Source organism: Crinia signifera, chromosome 1 (genome assembly GCF_055691185.1).
Source record: "Crinia signifera chromosome 1, ASM5569118v1, whole genome shotgun sequence".
NCBI classification, from domain to species: Eukaryota; Metazoa; Chordata; class Amphibia; order Anura; family Myobatrachidae; genus Crinia; species Crinia signifera.
In genome coordinates, this window is record NC_139217.1 from 217,983,226 (window position 1) to 218,009,667 (window position 26,442).

Consider the following 26,442-nt stretch of genomic DNA (forward strand, 5'->3'; position numbering starts at 1 on the left):
GGCTGGTGGAAGGGGATGTTGATATGGGGTGTGCTCCAGCAGGCCCCAATGTGTCCTCCTCCTCCTCTTCCTCCTCACGGCTTTCCTCTTCCTCCTCTTCCTCCTCACGGCCTTCCTCTTACTCCTCTTCCTCCTCACAGCCTTCCTCTTCCTCCTCTTCCTCCTCACGGCCTTCCTCTTCCTCCTCACGGGCTGCCTCCTCCCGGGCTTCCATGCGTGCCCTGGCGCGTGCTGAAATGTTCATGTTGATGGCATAGAAATCGAAGGTTGGGTTTCATAAAAATGGGGGAATGAAAAATTCACATTAGTCATGCTCATAACCTTACAAATTATCATTTCTGTTATATTTCATAAATTTATCATGCTAACTAATTGATATGCTACACCCAAAAACAGAGCGACTACATATACCCCCCTATACACCCCTTATACACCCCCTATACACCCCCTTTACACCCCTTATACACCCCATATACACCCCTTATACACCCCCTATACATCCCTTATACACCACATATACACCCCTTATACACCCCCTATACACCCCTTATACACCCCATATACACCCCATATACACCCCATATACACCCCCTATACACCCCATATACACCCCATATACACCCCCTATACACCCACATACTCATGAACATATTTATAAAAAGTACAGAAATCATTGCAAAAAAACGCAGACATATTAGTAAATAAAAACTTACATCGGGCAATATGGCGGCGAATTGAACAGAGCATCACTGGCTGGTGCAGGTCAGACCAGCGCCGCTCCACTTCGGCCAGGCTTCTGCGGACGCCGGTCCGGGCGTAGATTAGCCGGCGGGCAGCATTATATGCCCGCCGCTTGTCCATGTTGGACACATATGGGCCCCTGGGCCCCAGGCGCCGGTCCATTACCTCAACCAAGGCCACCAGCTCCTGGTTCGAAAAGGCGTTAGCCCTGGTTGAAGACATATTGGCAATGGCGCAGTTATTAATTGCAGGTACATATATAACTTTTGGTGGTTGCTGATTGGTCTAAAAACTTGTTTGTTTACTATTAACTTTATTAATCCTTCTTACATTACCAAAATGTATGCGAATAGAAACTTACGCGGACCGTTCAGATATACACACACCATAACCAACAGTATGCTTTCCATTTATAGAGAAACGTACTGTATATACAGTGTGCTGAAAATAATACACGCTACCATCTACTAATAAATACGCTGATAACAAGGCACAATACAACGTTTTCCATGTAGAGACGTACTGTATATACAGTGTGCTGAAAATAATACACGCAACCATCTACTAATAAATACGCTGATAACAAGGCACAATACAACGTTTTCCATGTAGAGACGTACTGTATATACAGTGTGCTGAAAATAATACACGCAACCATCTACTAATAAATACGCTGATAACAAGGCACAATACAACGTTTTCCATGTAGAGACGTACTGTATATACAGTGTGCTGAAAATAATACACGCAACCATCTACTAATAAATACGCTGATAACAAGGCACAATACAACATGTTGGTGTATGACAATTTCATCCTCATAACATATGTAAGGAAAGCATTATAACGTTATGTTTTTACATGTGATTCAGAAAGCATACACGAACTCCAACAGATACCACCTGACAACACTCATCATTGGAATGACAGGTGCACACATTTAACCATGTAGCACACAATGGTCAACAACCTGTGTATGTGCATGTACAGGTGAATGTTCAGGTGCATTGAGACCTGCGTAATTTAAGTGGGAATTATCGGCGGGAAATATCGGCGTAAATTAGCTACTACATTGCGGGAAAAAATATACGCCCCCTTGTTCATGGCGGGAGATTACCATATAAATATTCAGTCAGATGCAGGCCAGAATTGCTGCAAACATGTCTAGCTCAGATGATTCCGCAGCTGAGGACGCTCTACAGAGAGCAAGAGCAGAATCCTTGCTTGAAAGGTTGAGGCAGAGGGAGCAGGAGAGGACAAGGAGGACCCAAGAGCAAGGGGGCCCCTCACTAACAGCCACTACTGCAATGCCACCAGCTCCACAAGGGCCAAGCAACCAGCCAGAACAAGAGGTTGCATCTCTCCAAACAGGTGTGACCCAGCAGGTGCATGGTGAGAGAACTGGGGCCACCAGAAAACGAGCTGCAACATCTAGGGCGAGGACTGAGCAGGATACCACCACCAAAAAGAGAAACCCTGCATTTCTAGAGGCAGAATTGAGCATTTTAGTGCCCAGGGCACGAGAATGGATCGAATTGGCTACCAGGAAGCCGAGTGCCAGTGCAAAGAGAAACCTTTGGGAGAAGATCACAGAGGAAGTGAACCAGGTGTCACCAGTGGTCAGAGATTGGCTATCAGTGAAGAAAAGGCAAGTGTGTTTCTCCCCCTGATAATGTCATATGTGTGTACATATGTTACATGTATGTTTTGAGAATAATAGAAAGGTGTGTTTGTAGATAGTGCTACACTTCAATGTCACATGTGAACACAACCATGTCTAATAACCCACATTTATATATGAAACATGCACCATTGGTGTGATGTGAGGTTATGGGCACATTTCTGCTCATGTGAAGTATGTGATGGGACAACAGAAAGTGTTGTTGTAACATGTTCCATATGATGCTACTGAAACAAGAATGTCCAAACTGTGCACATGTAGCTGGTGAGAAACTATACATCCCAGTATGCCTTCCCATAGTTAAATTACTCCATAATAACAACACTGTCAAGCTATGGTGGAATGTGTAGTTTCACACCAGGTGGAGGTGCATAATTTGGCCATGGATGATGTCATTTCTGCATAGTGATCTATGTATGTGCATTTAGTGGCCTAATGAATGAGATGAGACACTGAAATGCCTCATAATGGAGACATTAATGTGTGTGTGGGAAACATATGGCTAAAAAACATAAGATCACCCACACTAGGAAATGTAACGTAGTCATGATGTTCACTAGCACAGTGGTGCACATATCTCATGGTGATATTTGTATTTTTGAACTTGTAGGTGGTCAGACTTCAAAACTACACTGAAGAGGAAGATGACTGACCGGTACAAAACTCAGCATGTCCACCGGGAGAGGGCCTATGCCAGATCATTTGGAATATACCCCCCTGGAGCAGGACGCCTTGGATGTTATTGATGTGGCCGAGGTCAGGGGGATATCCAATATGGATAGTGAGCTCCCGGTGGAGGTCTTTGCTGCTGCTTTTGATGGTAAGTCACAGTAATGCATTGTATTTGGAAAGATATTTTTTAGTGTGTATGTGATGGTGACATTGTTTTCAATTATTATCCTAGAAGAAGCAGAAACACAGGATGAACCGGCAGCATCTTCCTCTGCAGAGCCACAGGTGGAGCAAGTGGTCCAGCCTCCACCAAGACGACACCCCCAGCCACAGGACTCATGGGATGCCAGGTGGATGGTGATGCTGGAGAGGATTGAGCAGCAAGGGGAGGAGTCTGCGGTCTGTCAGCAGCAGGTTATGGAATTTCTGGCAGATTGGAAGGCCACAAAGAGGCAGCAGTGTGAGGCCTTAAACCGCATCAATGACACTCTGGCGGCTGGCATGCAAAGCATTGTCCAGCAATTCAGCCGCCAGAATGACATTCTGGTGGAGCTGCTCACCACCGCCAGGTCCCTAAGGGACAATCCCCCATCTGCTGGCCCACCCCAAGCTGCTCCCCAACCTTCCACCTCTGCTGACCCTCCTGTGTCCAGTAGGGGAAGACGGCGCAAGCCATCAGAGCCAAAGGCCCCTGTCCCCAAGGCCCCATCTAAAAAGGGGAAAAAAGGGCCAAAATAATGACACCTGGTTCACTTCCTCTGTGGTTGGACCCCAAATGTTTAAATTGCACTGGACATCCACTTCCTGAGTTGGCCATCGATCCATTTTCGTGCCATGGGCATTAAAGTTCTTATTTTGACCTCTAGAAATGCAGGATAAATTTTTGGTGGTGTGTATCATGCTTAGTATTCACCATGGTTGTTGCAGTACGTATTCTGGTGTCCACATTTCTTTCACCATTGCATTTGCAGGGTAACACATGTTTGGAGATATGCAACCTCTTGTTCTGGCTGATTTTAATTTTTGTGTATATTTTATATTTTATTTTTATTTATGACATTAAAGTGGCAAATAAGCTGTGATGCTGAACAGCAAATAAATTTATTTTCCCAATTACAACACAATTGTTGTATGTGTAATTTCTTGTGTGAAACAAATAAAACATTTATGTGTACTTACTGAGCAGGGTATTTTTGAGCATTTCTTGCAGTGTGGTAGAAGTTTCCCATGTGTAACCCTCTCCATGGCCATTCACATGTTCATATCCAACTTTTCCCTGCTAGTTAGTTTGTGTCAGCACATGTGCAGAGCAACTTAATAGGTGAGAAAGCAGTTTGTGTGCAGGTGAGGTAGCTCCTACATTGGTAGGTAAAAGCAGGTCCAGAACAATGATTTCCTCATGGAGTGGGTGAGGTAGACAAACAAGGGTCAAAAGGGACATTTGTGTAGGAATGCATATGTGTCCTCCCTAAAAAACCAGTCATGTCTTGGTACAGGTATGTTAAAGATGTGTGAATCGGCCAAACATGATAAAATTGCTTGTGAACAAACATGTTTAAATATTTAAATATATATGATTTTACAGTGTCATAAGCAGATGTAGGAATCCTTTGTGAGAGAGATGTGAGTGCAATAATGTGATTGGTGGCATCTTACATCCAGAGTGTAGTAAAATCCAATTCATAGCAGATCAGAAAGTGGTACAGTTCTGTATTTTGGGTACTATACAAAGATTGTGTGCAAAATAGTGGGCATGGGCTTAAAACATCCTTTGTAGGTGTTAGATGTGGTTTATGTTATTGTATCATAAATACAAAACCTATGTTTGTATTAGAGTGAACACGTTGACACATGTCGACTTGTGTAGATTGAGTGTGCTACTGTGTAAAGTCTATGAAAGCACGTAGTGAATGTGTATAACTGTTTAACAAATACCTACCTTAGCATATATAAGCAGGTCTTTAAAAGATTCTTACTTTAAATTAAACAAACCTTTAAATGTAGAGAAGTATAGAATGATAAGCTTCCAAGGTGTTTCAGTGCTGTGTGTGGCTTGCAGGTAGTGAAATAATGGTTTGGACTTAATAGGCTGCAGCATTGCTTATTACATTCAGGTGTATGTGTTTGAGTAGTAATCAGCGTAAATTAGCAAACCCAGGCGTCCACTGTCATGCGGTATCTGTAGAGGTGGTGGTTGGCGGCCACCTGTTTTGTGTCCGAAATGAACGGTGCTTTAGCCGATCGAGCGGTAGTAGCACCGTTCATTTTTGGTGCACACCCCCGTGTACGCCCATGTTTACGCCCATTTTCCCTCATTATTTCGGCCGCTCCCCTCAACACGCCCCTATGCCGCCCCCAATGACCGTACTCTCGCGTACAGGTTTTTTCGCACGGAGAGACCCGTCCGTAAGCGTTGTGGAGTGGTCGCGCCTGTGCATTGGAGATGGTACGCATGCGCAGATCAATAAAAACCCCGGAACGTACACGTACGGCCCAGCCGCACGAACCAGAATGAGGCCCTTGGTGAGTAGAGAATCAGGTCCAGAGCATGCTCGCTCGCACACACTATTGACTGTGTTTGCGAAAACACTGATGTGTGTGCAAATTGTTTTCTGTGCGTGCACTGTCAGTCCACTCCCCTTTTGTTGTGTTTTTGAGCGAATGAATTTGCATCCACAATAGGCGTGACTACTCCGGGTGCGTGCGTATGTTTTACTCTCGCATGGCTGCATTCGAATGTGCATGTGAGCGACTGAATCTGAATAAGGAGACAGAATCTATATCCGCTGAGGTTGAAATCCCCTCAGCTCCTCAGGAGGCAGCCCCTAGTATAGACATGGAGGCCTTGGTGGATGTGGTCAGAAAATTAGAGAATTTTCTGCAGGTGTTTTATACACACACGCAGGCGCAGTGACCAGACTGGCCTTGTTTTTAGTGTGGAATGCTAAAGCTCTGGCAGAGTGGTCTGACTTCCTAGTCAGAGGGTAGACTGAGGGCATGCCCTGTGAGGATCTACTACTATTGGCATCTCATGTCCAGCTGGCCACCTCTTATTTAGATGAAGCCACTTTGGAGGCTGGGGTTCTTGCTTGTAAAGTTTCGGTCTCAGCCAGGTGGGCCTTGTGGCTCCATTCTTGGCAAGCGGACACAGAGGGCCAACAGGGCCCTAGAGGCGTTACCCTTTATCGGGATGTTCCTCTTTTATTAGGAACTAGACAAAATAGTAGCTACAGTGGCGGAATCCAAAACTGCATTTTTGCCTTCCACTGTGGGGCCTCGACCCTGTTCTACTCCATTTACTACAAATCTCTGTTTCTGTTCTGCAAACAAGATCTTATCCATTCAATCATCATATAATTCAATCCCAAGCTTTCAAGTTTATTTAACAGTCTGCGATGTGGACAGTGTGAAAAGCCTTACTAAAGTCTAGATAAGCTACATCTACAGCCCCCCACCTTGATCACCCATTCAAAAAAAATTCAATAAGATTGGTTAGACATGATCTCTTCCTAGTAAACCAATGCTGTTTAGGATCCTGTAAGTTGCTGGTTTTGAGATATTCTACAACTCTTTCTGTTTTAACAGTGTTTCTATCAATTTCCCTAATACTGATGTAAGGCTCACTGGTCGGTAGTTGCTTAGCTCTTCCTTGCTTCCACTTTTGTGCAGTGGGACTACATTCGCTATTTTCCAGTCCTCTGGGATTATTCCAGTAGCTAGTGACTGGTTGAATAATTCTGTTATTGGTTTTAACAATTCCCTTTTAGCTCTTTTAGTATCCTTGGATGTATCCCATCTGGCCCTATTGATTTATCCACTTTCAGTTTTGAGAGTTCTCTTAGGACTTTCTCCTCTGTAAATGTGCTTGTTTCTCCCTCATTTTTCTGAATATACTTGCAACTTAACTGTGGTCCCTTCCCCTATCTTTGGGCCTTATTCTAATCCACTCTTTCTGACAAAATCCTTCTTAGATGGGCAAAACCATGTGCACTGCAGGTGGGGCAGATGTTACTTGTGCAGAGATAATTAGATTTGGGTGGGGTTTTACTTCAAAGTGAGATCTATATTGCAGTGTAAAAATAAAACAGTCAGTATTTACCCTGCACAGAAACAAAATAACTCACCCAAATCTAATTCTCTCTGCACATGTTACATCTGCCCCCCCCCCCCCCTGCAGTGCACATGGTTTTGTCCATCTAAGAAGGATTTTGTCAGAAAGAGTGGATTAGAATAACCCCCTTTCAGCAGTGGACAGAAATAATTATTAATATGATCTGCTATTACATTGTCTCCCTCAAGAAGACTTCCACTCTGTCTTTTTAGTCTTCTTACTCTGCTTTTTTGGTTTTCTCCTTTCATTTATAAAACCTGGGATTCAAAAGCACAGGCTGAGGAGAAAAGTGGGTAAAGGGGTTTTAGGTAAAAAGCCTTTACCCCTTTTCTTCTCAGCCTGTGCTTTTGAATCCCAGGTTTTCACCCATATTTGCATCTGATATTCTGTCTCCATTTGTAAGTATAAGTCTAATATTGTGTCCTTACAAGAGGGCTCCCTCACCAAATGCTGGAGGGATGCTCCTTGCAAGGAATTCAGAATGTCCCTACTTCTGGTGGAACTTGCAACAGACACTACCCAGTTAATATCAGGTAGATAAAAATCTCACATGATTATTACCTCTCCTTTTAATGCCATCTTATTGATGTCCTGCAATAGGCTCATGTCAAGTTCCTCTTCCTGACCTGGGGGTCTGTAGATAAGCCCTATATAAAGGATCACCTTCTCCCATGTTTCTTTGGTCGCCCAAAGGGCCTCAGTTTTTTCTTAAATACCTTGTATTAAGGGTAGTTTTTATGCTTTTTTTATACATACATTGCTACCCCCTCCAATTCTTTCCATTCTGTCCTTACTAAATAAAGTATATTCTGGTCCCAGTCATGATTTTCATTGCACCATGACTGTAATAGCCATAATATCCGTTCATCACTTGTCATTATTACAATTATTTCTGGGATTTTATTTCCTAAGCTCCTAGCATTTGCACACTTAAAGTTTTGTTTGTGCTGGTGCTAGCTATGTTCATCTTTCTGCCTATATCTATTCGGCATTACCTTCCTTTGTAGTTGATAGGCTTCCTGTTTGATTTTTACCTGCAGAGACAATACTTTTTAGGTTGGGGGAGCAGATTTCATTATTCTTATTTGGTTCACTGCATCCAAACTTCTCTGCACCTCATTTGTTCACACATAAGGTTATGGCAGTCATGTCAGGACATCTCCAATGACAGGGGATCAGGATCCTCCCTTATTTGGACAACCTCCTTCTTTTGGAACAGTCTCAGAAGATGCTCCTGGACCACATCCAGCAAAAAGTGACCCTCCTACAGCTGTGCGGTTGGATTATTAGTTGCTCCAAATCGGCTTCCATTCCATCTCAGTGGATGGTTCCCTCTTGGATTCCAGAGTTCAAAGAGTGTTCCTACCAAAGGACAGACTTCAGACCCTCCAGTCTAGAATCTGGGATCTTCTCAGATACAAGAGTGTAACGATTATTGCTCACATGAGGGTACTGGGCCAATGGTTTCGACCTTCAAGATGGTGGAGTATGTTATATTCCACTCCTGTCCACTTCAACGGGAACTCCTGTCCAGAGTCGCAGAGGATTATTCTCTTCTAGGAGATTCGCCTGACCCTGACTTAGTGGCTCCTCTCTTGGAACTTGCAGGTGTGCCGTCCCGTCTGGATCCGGGATTGGGTCCTGCTGACAACATTTGGACAATTCTGCAGCATATAGCAATCACCAAGCGGGCACACACAGTCAGTGTGCCATGGTAGAGACTAAGTGCATCTTGCAGTGGGCGTAGAAGCCAAAGATGTGCTTAATTTGGAGGCAGACTTTCTCATCCACAGACCCTCCACACCAGGGAGTGGTCTCTACATCAAGACTTTTTCAACCTACTCGTAGACAGGTGGGGAGCTCTGGAGGTGGACTTGATGGCATCTGGCCACAAAATTCCAGAGGTACAGCCCTCGCACAAGAGATCCAGGGGCCTGTCTCATAGACGCTCTGTCGGCCCATGGCCGTTTCATTGAATGTTCGGAGTTCCTCTGTTATCACTCCGTTCCAGGGTTCTACGCAAATTCAAAGCGGAAGAGGAAACCTTGATTCTGGTGGCACCGGATTGGCCCAGATGTGTCTGTTATGCAGATCTGCTGCGTCTCCGTTCCATCTTCCTCAAAAACTGGAAGTCAGGGTCCATGCCTACACCCTGACCTGTCTCCATTTGAATGGGGTGGCTCTTGAAACATTCCTATTGAGAGAAAAAGGTTTTTCTTCCAAAGTGATCCGGATGATTCTTTGGGTGCATTGAAATTCCTCAGCAGGGGCTTATTACAGAATCTGGAGAGCCTTCTTTTCTTGGTGTATGGCTAGAGGTCTTAACCCCAGGGTCTATAGAATGTCTATAGTGTCCTTTCACTAGAATGGCTTGGATGCCGGGTTGCACCTTTCCTCACTAAAGGGGGGCTATTCGGATCCAACCTCTGTTTGTCCCTCTGGTGGCCCTGTAGGACCTCTCTCTGGGGCAGATGTATTAAGCCTGGCAAAGAGATAAACTGGAGATAAAGTGGAGAAAAAGTGGAAGGAGATAAAGCACCAGCCAATCAACTTCCAACTGTCATATTTCAAACACAGCTGATTGGCTGGAGCTTTATCTCCTTTCACATTTTCTCCACTTTATCTCTAGTTTATCTCTTCGCTAGGCTTAATACATCTGCCCCACTGGTCCTTCAGGCTCTGCAATTACCTCTGTCTGAACCCTTGCGGTCCGTTGACCTTCCAATGTCTAACGGTCTTCCTGTCAGCCATTGCAGTGGCTAGATGTGTGTCCAATTTCAATGCCCTTTCGTATCGCTCACCCTATCTTATTTTCCATCCAGACAGGGCAGTTCTCAGAACTTGCCCCTCTCATTAACCAAAGGTGGTCTCCAGATTTCACATGAATCAGGCTTTTTGGAACAGACTTCGGCGGAGGCTTCCCTGGATGTGGTCTGGGCTCTTCATCTGTATGTCAAACAGACGAAGCCCATTAGCAAATCAGATGCTCTCTTTGTCCTATATGGTGTCCACAACCAGGATTGGTCTGCGTCTAAGCAGCCTGTGGCTCATTGGATCCGGTGTGCTATCCACTAGGCCTACGTGGAATTCGATCTTCCAGTTCCTGATGGTCCATGGCAGTTCTACTGCTGAGTAGCTGTGCAGGGAGGCAACATGGTTGTCTTGTCATACTTTCCTGTGCTTTTATGTGTTTGTACATTTGTTTCTTTGGACTGCTTTCAGGTAGAGTGTCTTTAGCGCAGCTTAGGCGTATCACCAGCCTAAGGTTTTGCTTTAGGACATCCTAGTGTCAGCCCTGTGTCTCCTATGGATCGGAGAATAAAATTAGATTTATCTTCTTACCTGTTAAATCTCTTTCTCCGAGATCCATAGGAGTTATATTAGTCCCTATGTTGTGTGGATCTGTAGGTTTTGTTGCTTCTTCCTTCTCTCTTTGCTCCTGCCTTGGGCTTGTTTACTAAAACTGGCTGCCTGAGGGCCAAGGCGGGGTATAGGAGGAGGAGAAGCCTGGCTTGCCCAAAGGCAAATCTTTTACCCATTTAGTGCCTGTCAGGTCCATCAACCTACAGTATACCCCCAGTGTCAGCCCCGTGTCTCCTATGGATCTCGAAGAAAGAGATTTAACAGGTAAGTACATAAAATCTCATTTTCAACTCCTTAGGAGTAAAATTTTTTGAAAATACCCTGCTTAGTGGGTGGCTCCAAAGAACTGTCACAGTTTTAGACCAACAGAAAAAGAAGAAAAGTACTCTCATCTCAGTTTTTAAATCCTTACTTTTAATACTTTTTAATTTAATAACATATGGTTGACCAACATACAAAACACACAAACATACAAACTTACACGAAAAGATTTTAGTGGTGACACTGATTAAATAATCGGTCACATAAAATTTGATTATACTGTAAGTATGCAAAAATATATACATATACTTTTTTTGAAAATGTGCACCGGCCACTTTTCGCATTTTGGGTTCTCATTACCTTCATGTTTTGGGTTCTAATGGGTCTTGCCAAAACACCCCCTAAACGTTTTGGGTTCTGATTTAAAAAAAAAAAAAAAAGAAGCATAAACACTGCTAAAATTGCAGAATTTTTTTTTTTCTCCTATGCTATTATTAACCTACATTACATTAATTTCCACTCATTTCCAGTCTATTCTGAACACCTCACACCTCAGAATATTGTTTTTAGGGCAAAAGGTTGCACCGAGGTAGCTGGATAACTATGCTAAGCCACACAAGTGTACGGCACAAACATGTGGCTCATGTAAGAGTGGCACTGCAGCAGCAGACAGGATGGCAGTTTAAAAAACTAGGCCCCAAAAAGACCCCCATCTGGCTTGATCGTGTTTACCATGTGCAGCCAAGGAGCAGTGGGCGTTTCATGCAGCACAGAGTTTGTCTGCAAGTGTGTAACTGTTTCAATCAGTTTAACATCCAACAAGACCCCTATCTGGCTTGATTGTGTGATTATGATTATTATTAATTAATTTAAACTGATTGTTTAATTTTGTGATTATTATTTATTTATTACGTCGTCTCTGAAATCATTGCCTAATGGGAGGAGGGGAGGGGGCTAATCAATTATTAGGTGGCAGATGGAAGAGTTCCTCCACCTCTCTAGGATCCCTGGGTTGGAGATGTATCGCTTTTCATCAACCGGTGGCTTACTACCCGACCCCTATCTGGGATGTGAGGGCTATCTGGCTGTGACTTCTGTCACCCAATTGATCGCTAGGGTGGATTCAGCTGATCTGGCTGGCTAGGCGGGTGTTCCCTTTCCTCCCTCACCACTTCACATGCGTCAGGTGCATCCCCGCTCCTCTGCCTATGTCATAGCTGGCCGTGTAGGCTTGAATGGCCTTTTGCTGCTCCTCCATCCTGTGATAGCATATAGAGGGTGGAGTTCCAGCACGTCACCACCTCTTGTTTAAGCTGATGGCAGGGCAGGTTGAGGAGTTTTTGCTGCTGCTCCAGCCTTCGGCAGGCAGTGGTAGAATGCCGAAAGTGTCCGCAAATTTTGCGGGCCACCGCAAGCATCTTCTTTGTTTGTCTATGTTTGTCTGCAAGTGTAGAACTGTTTTGATCAGTTTAATATCCAACAAGACCCCATCTGGCTTGATTATGTGATTATGATTATTATTAATTAATTTAATATGATTGTTTAATTTTGTGATTATTATTAATTTATTACCAGTCGTCTCTTAAATCATTGCCTAATGGGTGGAGCGGAAGGGGCTAATCAATTCCTAGGTGGCAGATGGAAGAGTTCCTCCACCTCTCTAGAACCCCTGGGTTGGAGATGTATCGCTTTTTCAGCAACCGGTGGCTTACTACATGTACAGGTAAGCAGCCAACAAGACCCCTATCTGGGATGTGAGGGCTATCTGGCTGCGACATTAGTCACCCAATTGATCGCTAGGGTGGATTCAGCTGGTCTGGCTGGCTAGGCGGGTGTTCCCTTTCCTCCCTCACTCCTTCACATGTGTCCCTTTTGAAGCTGCGCGCTTGGTCGAATGGCATGGCCTAAAGACTGTCTGACGTGTACTTGGATGCTGTCACCAAAGTAATCCTCCACCATTTTTTCAATGGTGACAGCATCCAATGCACCGACAGTAGACATGTCAGCAATCGTTGCCAGGTCCTTGAGTCCGGACCAGATGTCAAAACTACCTCCTGCCTGCCCTGCATCTCCGCCAGCGGGTTGTGTGGGAAATCGCAGCTGTTTCCTCACAGGCACAGGTGTGGGAGAAAATGAAGGAGGAGCTGGGGCCGTGACATGGTCCCCTTCAGATGACAATCTCATCACCAGCAGGTCTTTGCACCTTTGTAGACTTGTGTCCGCCAGAAACAGAGACACAACATACGCTTTAAACCGAAGATCGAGCACGGTGGCCAGCACGTATTCCTCTGACTTTAACAGACTGATCCTCGTATCCTGGCAAAGCTTTTGGTGGGCTTCATCCACAAGAGCGACATGCTTTGCGGAATCACTACTCTTTAGCTCCTCCTTCACTTTCTCTAACTGCTTCTGCAACAGCCTGATCAGGGGAATCACCTGACTCAAGCTGGCAGTGTCGGAACTGACTTCACGTGTGGCTAGTTCAAATGGCTGGAGAACCTTGCACAACACGGAAATCAGCCTCCACTGCGCTTGAGTCAGGCAGTGGCAGAATGCCGAAAGTGTCCGCAAATTTTGCGGGCCAACACAAGCATCTCCTGCACGCTCCTGTCACTTATGATGAAATGCTGCACCACCAAATTTATTGTGTGGGCAAAACATGGCACGTGCTGGGAATTGCCCATGTTTAATTCCCGCACAATGTTACTGGTGTTGTCCGACACCACAAATCCCCAGGAGGGGATAAGCCACTGGGAGAGGATTTCCCTCAGTTTCTCTAAGAGGTTGTCGGGATTGTGCCTCTTCCTGAAACTGGTGATACACAGCGTAGCCTGCCTTGGAAGGAGCTGGCGTGCAGGAGATGCTGCTGCTGCGGAAGGCGATGCATCTACCCAGTGGGCTGTCCCTCATATAGTCCTTAGTTTGCCCTGATCCACTTGTCCACATGTCTGTAGTTAAGTGGATAGTGGGTAGAGCCGCATTTTTCAAGGCACTGAGGACACTTTTTCTGACGTCCCTGTACATCGCGGGTATCGCCTGCCTAGTGAAGTGGAATCTAGAGGGGATTTGGTACCGGGGACAAAATACCTCCATCAACTGTCTAAATCCCACTCCACTGATGGCGGACACCGGACGCACGTCTAACACCAATATAGCTGTCAAGGCCGCAGTTATCCGCTTTGCCATAGGATGACTGCTGTCGTATTTTGTCCTCATGGCAAAAGACTGTTGGACGGTCAATTGCTTAGTGAAAGACGTATTGGTCTTACGACTTCCCCTCTGGGATGATGACTGACTTCCAGGAGCAGCAAAAGCAGCGGCGGCAGTAGTAGTAGGCGTAGTGCTGCATGGAGTCAGTCATTCAGGTGACATGGCCTACAGGACTCCCCCCGATCCGGATCGAGGAGGAATTTGACGAGGAGGGAGTTGGTGGTGTGCTTTTCAGGCGCTTTGCTCCAAAAGGTGTCCCTGGACTGCTAGCCGCAGTTCCTGAACTAAACACTGATTTATGAAGTTTGTTTAGGTGACGTAGAAGGGAGGATGTCCCTAGGTGGGCAAGATCCTTACCCCTGCTTATTGGAGTTTTACATAAGCTACAAATGGCAATACATTTGTTGTCCGGTTTCGGATAAAAAAAAATCCAGACCGTAGAGGTGCATTTATTGGTCCTCTGCCCAGGCATGATGATGGACTTTTTCATCCCATGGACAACAACTCCCCCCCCAGGTGCCTCATTCACCCCTGGTTCGTCATTTAGGCAAACCACCTCTCCATCCTCCTCGTCAACTTCCTCCTCAGCACCAGCTACATCAATATCCTCCTCCTGGTGTACAACATCACCTTCATTAATAAAATCTGGAACTAGACTGTGGGTGATCCTTCCAGCATATGCAGATGGCGTACTGCAAATGGTGGAAGGAGCCACCTCTTCACGTACAGTGATGGGAAGGTCCGGCATCACAACCACCGACACCCTAGGACTCTCCTTGGGGATTTGGGATATGTCTTTAGAAGGCAGAGTTGTTTTCTGAGTTTTTTTAGTTGGTGTCAGCCTCTCTTAAATTTACTATTTGGCGGGGGGAGAGGAGGAGGACTTTGATCGTAAAGTGAAGCTGCACCACTAGTCATGAACTTAGGCCATGGCCTTAGCCGTTCCTTGCCACTCCGTGTCGTAAATGGCACATTGCCAAGTTTAAGTTTCTCTTCCAGCAATTTACATTTACTTTTTAGAACTGCCGTATCTACCGTCTGGTGCCTAGTACTGCCGTATCTACTGTCTGGTGCCTAGTACTGCCGTATCTACCTGTCTGGTGCCTAGTACTGCTGTATCTACCTGTCTGGTGCCTAGTACCGCCGTATCTACCTGTCTGGTGCCTAGTACTGCCGTATCTGTAATACCTGCCTGCTGGTGCATACCTACTGACGTATTCATTGCACTCCAAAGGTGCTGTCCTGTGACATAGCTCCACTAGGCACAAGACAGGTAGATATGGCAGTGCTAGGCACTACGGCAGTACTAGGCACCAGACAGGTAGATACGGCGGTACTAGGCACCAGACAGGTAGATACAGCAGTACTAGGCACCAGACAGGTAGATACGGCAGTACTAGGCAACAGACAGTAGATACGGCAGTACTAGGCACCAGGGGGTAGATACGGCAGTTCTAGGCACCAGAAAGGTAGATACGGCAGTACTAGGCAGTGGGCACCAGACAGGTAGATATGGCAGTACTAGGCACCAGACGGTAGATACGGCAGTACTAGGTACAAGACAGGTAGATATGGCAGTGCTAGGCACCACGGCAGTACTAGGCAGTGGGCACCAGACAGGTAGGTACGGCACTACTATGGCAGTGCTAGGCACCACGGCAGTACTAGGCAGTGGGCACCAGACAGGTAGGTACGGCACTAATAGGCAGTGGGCACCAGACCAGACAGGTAGATACGGCAGTACTAAGCAGTGGGCACAAGACAGGTAGATACGGCAGTACTAGGCAGTGGGCACAAGACAGGTAGATACAGCAGTACTAGGCACCAGACAGGTAGATACGGCAGTACTAGGCACAAGACAGGTAGATATGTCAGCAATACTAGTATATGTGCACCAGCAGAATTTTTAATAATTAATTATTACTGTAGGTACTGGTTGGCACATCAGTGCACCAGCAGTATGGAATTATTTATTACAGTTCCACGCAGCACTGCAGGACAGGTATTATTTTTTTATTAAATAATATATAGCAGCCTAGTAGGTAGGTAGTACTACTAGGTAGGTACTAAGGCAGTAGCACTGCCAGTGGCACCAGTGGACTGAGTAGGTACTGGCAGCCTCTATTTAGTGCAGGCAGCACCAGTGGACTATATATATATAATTATTAATAATATAATTTATAATATATATAATATTAGGTACAGCACAGCACCAGAGGTAGGCCCCAGCAGAGGAGACAGTAGTACTACAAGTACACAGTTAGAGCCGACTGTCCTCCTTGCTAGGGTGATCCCACCCTAAGCAGAGAGGAGAACAGAGTACACAGCAGCACTGAGGGAGACAGGCCCCAGCAGACAGCCCCAGCGAAAAAAATATTGCGTTCAAGGTCAAGCTCAAGTTTAAGCCCCAGCAGCAGCACCAACACACCCGCTCCTAGACTGGAGTGAAGAAGACGGGCGCGGGAGCCACTATTTAAAGCCTTGTGAAATCCGGCGCCGGGCAATGACGTTTTGCCCGCGCGGCCGGACCCGAGTCAGGCGGGAATATCAGAGCACTGCTCAGAACCGTGCTCGGATTAATGACGTTCGTGGGGGCTCGGATCTCCGAGTCCGCACATCTCTACTAAAAATGTGAGTGATTGTACATACTCATTCCCTTTTCAAAGGAACTCAGAGGGGAGTAGTCAGTCACTGCTTTTATGAGAATTGTGGATACAATGTAAGTTTGAAAATGAATGTAACAGATTATTTTTCACTTGTCTATAATTGTTGCCAATTCACTTAAGTTATTAGGATTGATCTGTACATAACTTAGTTATCTCTGCAATTTCAGTCAGTTTTAATTAAAGGGTGTACAAAAAACATAGTATCTATTGGTATTGACTTGCACATAAGTATGTATATATACTAAGTTTTTACTATTAAAAGTTAAGTTTTAAAAACTGAGATAAGCGTGCCCCAAAAAAAGTAGTTTTAGTCTTTTTTCTGTTTGCCTATAACTTTATACTCCCTGGGGAGCACCTCCACCCATCTAATATGTACACATTAGTACAAAATAATCAGTAAGGTGGATATCAATACAATAAAAAAATATATACCAAAAATAATTTTGTGCAGCAGTATATATCCACTGTCCACTTTTCCCTCTGTTCCAGACCACCCAGCAGGTCACAAGTTCCAGTACATCTAACAGGTACACAGGGAGGGGTAAATTTACCAATGGGAGTTCTGTTGAAGATGGGATGTTGCTATGGGCAACATCCCATCTTCTATCCCATTTAAAAAAAAAATTTAATAGTTTTTATTTAAATATTTGGTACTTGTCTACTTTCACGGCTCCCACGAGGTGCATCGTATACAGAAAAATCGCATCGCATGAGATCGCATGCGATCTCATGCGATGCAATGTCATTTTTCACTGAAATTATGGACATGAGTTGAAATCATATAAAAACACCCCAAATGTCATTTTTCACACTATACCACCCCACTATCAACGCCAACCCGAAGCGTGACGAGCGAGGGGCGGCGGTACGCGTCCTGCGACCTTTTCATACCCCCACTATCCACGTCGGCGTGGCGTTGAGAATAGAATGTGTGGCGAGCCACCGAGCCCGAAGCGTGGTGAGCGCAGCGAGCCCCGCGAGGGGACACGGATACCTGTGAAGCCCGCAAGGGGACACGGATACCTGTGAAGGTATCCGTGTCCCCTCGTCACACTTTCTATTCTCAACTCCACGCCAACGTGGATAGTGGGGTATGAAAAGGTCGTAGGACGCGATCGCATGCGATTTTTCAAAAAAATGCATGAAAACACGGTAAAATCGCATGCCACTACATATGGCATGTGATGGCATGCGATGGGAGCCGTGAAAGTACACAAGTACCAAATATTTTTCTAAATGCATATAAAAACAAAGCAAAAACAAGTATTCAATGCTCCCGATACGACAATTTTTTCGGCGAATCGGGCTGTTTTCACTCCTTGCAGTGAATCTTCTTCACTGAAAATCTGATTCACCCTATTCAATGTTCACTGTTCGCCGAAAGTAAACAGTGAATTCCGGCCAGTTCTGCGTTTCGTGCTTGCTGCAATTCGCTGGTGTATTTCAATGGGGTTTTCACTGGGATTCGTCAAGAGTGTATTCAATGCTAGGATGGAGAACTGCTTTCTACCTGATTTTTGCCATGATTCACCGTTTTGCATTCTACATCTTTTTTTAGGTGAACTGGAAAGCGATCCTTAACCACTTAACTGAGTAATTTTGTTGAAAATTTTAGTTTTTCATTATTATTTGAAAGTTTAAGATGTTTTTAAAAATATATAATTCAATATTTAATTTTAAAATGTTACATACTTAAGGCGTGTTTTGCACCGACCCCCATGTCCATAGGCCCCTACTGTAAAATAATCCCCTCCCCCAAGTAGAACTAGCCCTATATGTGCCTGTGTGCGTGCGTGTGATGATTGCTTGTATTTGGCAGTAGTTTGACCAGGAATGACAAGCACCAGTGCACGTTTAGGTAACGGAGTGCTAGCCTAAGCAATGTGATGTTGGCAATAAGAGTGGAAGAACAGCAAAGCTGCACTATATTACTGAATGTCATATGACCAAGCCCATACCTCCCAACATGACCCTCTCCAGGAGGGACACAATGCTCTGCTCCTGGACTTTCCTCTTAATGCATGATTACCTTCATCTGTGTTAAACAGGTTAATTGCTAAGAAAGGTGATGGCAATCATACATTAAGAGGGAAGTGCAGGAGCAGAGCAATGTGTCCCTCCTGGAGAGGGTCATGTTGGGAGGTATGCAAGCCCAGTAACCGATTCATTGCCTACCTGACCCTCCCCTTCAGGGAGAAAATGCTCTGTTCCTGGACTTCCCTGGTAATGTATGATTTCTATCACCTGTGGTGAAAATCCTTTCTTATCTAGTTTCCCACAGGTGATGGCAATCATACATTACCAGTGAAGGCCAGGAATAGAAAAAACAAAGGAATACAGCGCTTGGGTTTAGCCTGAAAAATAAACACCTACAATAGGCAGTATAAAAACATTTATTACATTCAAAACCATATATACAACATGAAAAAAGGAGTATAAAAGAGTATGTTTAAAAAATAGTAATTGTGTGCAAAATTGCTCCAGTGTGGGAATTAATAGTTCGTGGGTACCCACGTGGTTATTATAGTTACAAACGATGAAGGTCCACGTGGTTATTATAGTTACCAACGGTACAGGTCAGCTAAACGTCTCTTGCTGGAGGGATATAGTTGATATGGTCCCGGTTACATGCCCAACATGTGGATCTAGATTGGCGTGACAGCGGCTGGTGGAGTGAAATGGAGATGGCTGCCTTTGATCGTTTGTTGGTGGAAGCTGAGATGTTTAAATCGCATGAACAGGAAAGGCCGGTCCGGAAAGGCTGGTACACCGTGGTGCAAAACTGGAGCAATCTGTTTATAAGAGCTCAATGCGTTTCGATGTGTCAACACGTCTATCAGGTGCAGCTCGACACGTCGAAACGCGTTGAGCTCTTATAAACACATTGCTCCAGTTTTGCACCACGGTGTACCAGCCTTTCCGGACCAGCCTTTCCTGTTCATGTGATTTAAACATCTCAGCTTCCACCAACAAACGATCAAAGGCAGCCATCTCCATTTCACTCCACCAGCCGCTGTCAAGCCAATTTGGATGCACATGTTGGGCATGTAACCAGGACCATATCAACTTTATCCCTCCAGCAGGAGACGTTTAGCTGACCTGTACCATTGGTAACTATAATAAACACGTGGGTACCCACGAACTATTAATCCCCACACTGGAGCAATTTTGCACACAATGACTATTTTTTAAACATACTCTTTTATACTCCTTTTTTCATTTTTTTTATACCCCCCATCTTTTTCACTTTTTTTAGAGAATTCTCTAAACGTTGTTGTATATATTGTTTTGAATGTAATAAATGTTTTTATACTGCCTATTGTAGGTGTTCATTTTTCAGGCTAAACCCAAGCGCTGTATTCCTTTGTTTTTTCTTGTCTTTATTCATATAAGGAGCCTTACACACTCCTTTATACAGCAGCTGTAGCTGTACCAGAGGTTCATAGCTTTCTATTTATCTTTTAAGGCCAGGAATAGAACATTTTCTCCCTGAAGGGGAGGGTCAGGTAGGCAACCCTGAGTTGTATCAAATATTACCACACCAGGTAGGCTCTTAAATTAGGATAGTACAGATGTGTCCACGTACACCATGGCTCAAATTCGCAACAGACTTTATTACTTGTGTGTAATGAAATATCATGTACTCCAATAGATATAATGTGAGATTAACCATGCAGCTTTGGGTTAATTGAAACCTCTAATTCTGTTTGCCAGAATATATTAAATTAGTATCAGAAAATAAACCTTTATATTTATTAGATCTTGTGTAGTGTAAAATGATCGCAAGAATTAAAAGATATTAACTAAGTAAAGAAAGTACATACTGTAGTTAGTTCTGCCAGTAGATAACATAATTATGCAAATAAGTAGTATGAGTAGAGAACTGGACAGTTTCTCTATTATAATAAATAATATAGCCCATTATTCTGGTTGGTGCGTACATTTTCGGATGGCGTTTTTTAGCCGTCTGCGCATGCATGGGGAACGCTATGCGCATGTGCCACGCATGGTCTACGTACTTGTTCTCACTAATACCGTACAGAAATGTGCACCGCAATCACTCGTGAAATATGGGCGTATTATGGGCGTCATTCGGAAATACACAGGGGCGTAGTTTCAAAGTGGGCTAAACTGGGCGGAAACATGGGCGGACACGGGGGAGTGCACTTATTTTGGTAGGCGTGCATTCGGACAGCACACCGAATGCACGCGAACAAAAAGGCAAGAAATATGCGGTGTCCATAAGCAAGTATTGCTTTGCGGACACCACTCGGTCATGCGCTAGGCAATCGGAACGCCTAATCAGGACGTCCGCACCTCAACCAATGTCAGCTGAACACAATACAATCACCTCCTTTACTCATTACTTGTTAATTACACGCTTGTCACTGCTTCAATTGGAACCATTGCAGCTTCAATGGACACATATATGCTGCACTTTTCACACACTTTTACACTGCAACTAATGAACACAACTTAATATTAATAAAATAAATACACATGTCACTTCTACATGTATCAATTAAACCACACATTTGGGGGAAACAAAAAAACATTTATTAAATTAACTTATAAAATAAATTAGAAACCGTCACAAAATAAAAGGTAGCATACCAGCAATAAAAGTAAATAATATATCATAAATCCATGTATTGTAGACATACATAGCCACAGCAGAATCATTAGGAACACATCAGGTGGCTTCACAACAAAAGTATAGCACCAACACTTCAAGTACAGCAGACAGTAATGCTAGCCGAAACAGGGCAACAGGGGAAACAAACATGACATTCGAAACGAGGGCAAATGTGGGTACCCTCGGCACGGAATTGAACACAGGAAGCTGACACACACAGCTCAATGAAAGATTTGGGAAGACATAAGGGTGGAGATTAATGCGGACACAAGTTCATCTGCGGGCACGTTTGCCCCTGGCAGGCTCCTTGCCACGTGCAGAAGCTCTTCGGCCACGGCCACGGTCAGATGGTGGGCCAGGTGGAACAGATGCTGGTGAGGGGGTGGATGGTCTCCCCCTCTGGCAGCAGGGAGTGCTGATGGTGGGAATGCACCAGAAACGGATGACATTAGGACCCTATTGCTGGCAACTAGCTCCACCATAAGCTCATTATGGTGGAGGAGGAGGTCATTTTGCCGCAGGGCTTGATCAGACAGCACCTGCAGGCTAGCAGCAATTGATTGCTGGGTGGCAGCCATAGCCTGCAGGCTCCCAGCGATACTCTGGTGGCTGCTGACCAAACCCTGCAACACCTCCTCGGTCCTATGCACCCGCTCTGATGCCGACTCTCCCTGCTGGTGAATATGGCCAAGCACCTGCCCCCACGTGGCCAATTCAGCCGCGGTCAGTGGCTGCTGCTGCACGGGCCTGGTACTGGTGGCAGGTGGCACAGACTCCTCAACCTCCTCAAGAGATTCTTGACCAAGCGGTGGGGATGCTGGTGAAAGAGAACATTTCAATTACAACACATTCCATGCAAAATTAGAACCAGCTACTTATGGCATGGCAAATAATTACCTTCAAGCAAAGAAGCCATGACTTCCGCTGGGGACTCGCTGTCCATGGTGCTCACCCCCCGGACCTCCTCGACTGCAATGCAGCACTCTGCCATCTCTTCCAGGGGGTGAGCTGCAGCTTTGATGGCATGGGGCCAGCCCCAGAGGTGTGGCTGTGTTCCCACCGCTGTGTCAATTTCTTCTTGAGGTTCGTTTTAAAGTCGTGCCACCTGCAATCAAAGTTAACATATTAATACATGTCACTCCTCATGTTTGCTGTAGCACCCATAGCAATCTGCAACATAATACACCATGTGCCTCATGACACCAAACTTAGATTATATTAAATTTGAAAACCAACCCTTAGAAGATACACTCACACTCACCCTACAATAACTATCAATTAAATGACATGCCAAACATGTCTGTGGCTCCAAGCAACGTGACCGCCCATTGACCAACTCCATCTAATATGTAACGTAAACATTACTGCTCTTGTACTGCTCAAATGTAACACACATGAACTTGCCTCTTCTTAACGTGCTCCGTCTCACGAACTTGTGGAGCCACTGCATTAATCTCCGCCATTATGTCCTCCCAGATCTTCCATCTCCTTGTGTGTGTCAACCGGTCCTGTGGAGACACTCGATCCAATCCCGTGCGCGGGGCACCAGGATGGCAAGCTCCTACGCTTCGAATGCCATGTTTCTGGTGGTTGGTTCCTCTGTTGCCCTATTTCGGCCACGGCCACTGGCACCGCCACTGGCACGGCCACTGCCATGGCCACCTGTCGCTGTACTCGAAGTGCTGGCCAGGCTACTCTGTTGGGAAGCCACCTGCTGTGTTCCCAATGATTCTGCTGAGGCTGAAGATGGGCCAGCTGCCGATTGGCCTGATGTAGATGGCGCATCTGGCTGCTGTTCTCCCAATGGCTGGTCTGGGTTGAGGGGGACATAGGTGGTGCTGGAGTCCATGCGGGCAAACAGGTCCTGGCACTCCTGCTCTTCCTCAGATAGAGATGCAGCCATGTTTGCAACAACATTGCATTTGTCTAACACACCTTTATATACTATTTCTGTAATTGGCGTACATCAGCGACACCCTACGTTCCGTACGGCCGCGTTCCATACGGGCAGCATCAACTGTGCGGCGCATAGGCCACGCCCCTAGCTGCGGGAATTTTTTTTTTCAAAACCTGGCAAACTTAGTAAGTCTGATTTAGTAGGTAAATGCAGATTTGTACACCAATGACCACATAAAACTGAGGTCACACATGAAATGTATATGTGAATGTACATCTGTACTGAGCACTTGTTTGGTATGTAGTACAAATGACAATACCCATTCCATATGTAAATCCAGTCCACCACTTAGGCAAAAGTAATCAGTGCTAGCATCCAAATCACATGTGAAAGGTCTCCAAATTCAGCCTTGATGCTAGCTACTTTTAATTCCACATGTCTAGTGTGGGCCAGTAGAAGGTAAGTGTACACATGGCAGCATGGCCTAATATTGGGAAAAGGTCTGGCACTATTTGCTATGTTTCTGCTGCATAGCTTTCACTATAAAAAAAGCTGTTTAGTACCTTGTTGAGTTAGGTGTAAGTGGCTAGTGATGCAGACTATTTCACCTGTTGCTTTAACCCATGTTTGGTGAATGTAATAGATTATATATAATGGGTTCCCAACTTATTTTAAACTGTCTGTTTAGGAGATAGTAAGTAATGGCATGGTCTGCTCAACTATGCAAAGGTACAGCAAGTGTGGGTTTGCGATGCAATGGGTTTGCCGTCTGTTGTGGCGCATACACGCTGTTACTGTAAAAATGAACAATAAAGTTAATACCAAATATCACTCTGATCAACCAATGACAGGACATGATTGCTTGAATTGTGCCATTGCTAAGATGGTGGCCTATGGCAGAGCAGCACCTTTTTCAGCTGAGGACACTGGTCTCCGTAATGGAGACCAGGCTGGGCCGGGCAGGGCCGTTCATCACCAATAGGCAGAAGCGGAATGCCTATGCGGTGGCCCGCCGGCGCATTTACGCCCGCACACAGGTGCGGCGGACCATCGCTCAGCTGGATCGGCGGTGGTCAGACCTGAGGCGTCGCCAGCCGGATTTGCTCCAGCAAATCAGGGCCAGGATTGCGAGATGTGAGTGTTTATACATTAAATGGCCATTTGTACATGATTGCTTACATGACATTATTTAAGCCAATAAGGTAACCAGTCTGATCATGAGTTAAACATGGCATACAATATATGTGTGCTACTTCCTGTTTGACACCCTGTAATGGTCATAAAATATGTAATTGGGTAGGATTAATGTTTGTGATGCTTACAATGGCCCAAATGTCACAGCATACCTGCCATGTTACAGCCTCTGTTTTCTAAAAGCCACTAAGGAGCTGATTGCCTGTACATTTATCTCTACTTATAACCTTTGCATTTATAGCTTGATAAGGCTTAATACAAATTACCCCTAATTGGCACTTTTTTGTTTTTTTCACAAACACAGCACGGGAACGAGCAAGACAAGCCCGAGAGGAGTCAGAGGCTTCCCAGGCCCAGGAGGAGGCGGAGGAAGCTATGGCTGAGGAGGTTGTAATTGAAGAAGGGGTGGCGGAGGAAGTGGAGGCAGAGGAAAGGGAGGAAGTGGAGGAGGAGGTGTGGGCAGCGGAGGTGGTGGCATTGGAGGACAAGGTGGCAGATGAGGCGGAGGTGCCAGATGAGGAGGAGGTGCCAGATGAGGAGGCCCCAGAAGAAGAGGAGGCCTGTGAGGTGGTGCAGGCACCCGAAATTGGTATGTATAGATAAAGAATCATTATTCCTTTTGTCATCTACTATTTGCTATGTAGCACTGGTGATTCAATTGTTTTTTTAAATACTATAAATTGATAAAACAAACTGGGTAGCAACAGACACACTTAGGGGTTAGATAGGGTGGGCAAACCATCCCTTTCATCCAGGACACATATTAATGACACAGGTTGTGGGGATGGCTTTCAGGTCGATTTTAAGTGCCAATGAACCAGTGTAGTTAATCTGTATCCTGGAAGAAAGGGATGACATGCTCATGTAAGGGTTACATGTCCCTGCTGCAAGCGTACAATCTGTTGCCTCATATAGGTGAGTAGAGTTTACAGGTGATTAATTTTACAAAACTAGATTCAGTATGGCATAAATGGAGTATGGACAGGCGTGGCTTAGACTGGAGTAACAAGTGGTCAGTGCCCCTGGGCCCTCCTCTAGCTAACCACCCCCTGCGGTCTGCATGTATGTTTGGCACCATAATTGTGTGTTGATTTGGTCTTAGTAATGATTTTGTGCATGGGAGTGGGTTAGTGCTGCAGCTTCACCTAACTGGCATTATGACAATGATTTATGGAGCAGACCATCAGCAGGCAAGCCATGCTTGATTGCACAAATGTACTGAGCATTCCTGAGAGTTGACTAAGTCCCATGCCATGCTCCATTATATAACAGACACTGAACTTTTTTTGATGATTTGGGATTGGTGCAGCGCGTGACATGCTTCTCAGAGCTTAGTCATGGGTGGGTTTGGATTCAGAAGGAGCACTATGACTGTGAGGTGTTCTACAGAGTAAAGGGTAGAGGGGAAAAACAGGCTTTCCATGTAGTATGTATGCATGTATGTATAGCTGTATGTGTCATATATATAGTTATATATGTGTCTATATACATATATATATATATATATATATATATATATACACACCTGTCACGGTGCATGTTTTAAATTTAGGTATGAATATGTTAAATGTATGCATGAATATCATTAGTAATTTGACCCTTTTTAATATGTCCACAGATGAGCCAGCCCAAGCACAAGAGGGTCTCCGTGGGGCCCTCTTCCAAATCCGAGGCCACAGAGGTCATGGCTGAATTGGACCAGCTGCTGGATGGGCCCATTTAAATTTTTTTTTTTTGTTTAAATTAAAAGTTTTGTCAAATTAATAAATAGTTTATTACAGTTCGAAGTTGTCTGTGTGTTTTTTATAAATGGAAAAGTATATGTGTAACTTGTTTATAATCTTTAAAATAAGCAAAATGTACATACTGTATATAGATGTATGTTATGTTCACATGCTGTAAGGGTTAATGTGTGTAATGAATATAGTAGTAATGTGTTTCAGTATATATTAGGATTTAATTGATTCAATTAGACAACAATCCCTTTTTAATGAGGTTGCCTAATTGCCT

General features: G+C 44.8%; 1 protein-coding gene across 1 annotated transcript in view; it reads left to right on the forward strand.

Moving 5' to 3' along the window:
- Window positions 1-26,201, forward strand: part of LOC146068833 (uncharacterized) — a 152,934-nt gene extending 126,733 nt beyond the window's left edge. Inside the window, exon 14 of the mRNA XM_083179261.1 lies at window positions 26,051-26,201. Coding sequence (XP_083035387.1) covers window positions 26,051-26,124 — 74 coding nt within the window. The 3' untranslated portion in view covers window positions 26,125-26,201. The remainder of the gene's footprint in view (window positions 1-26,050) is intronic.
- Window positions 26,202-26,442: the final 241 nt, after the last annotated feature.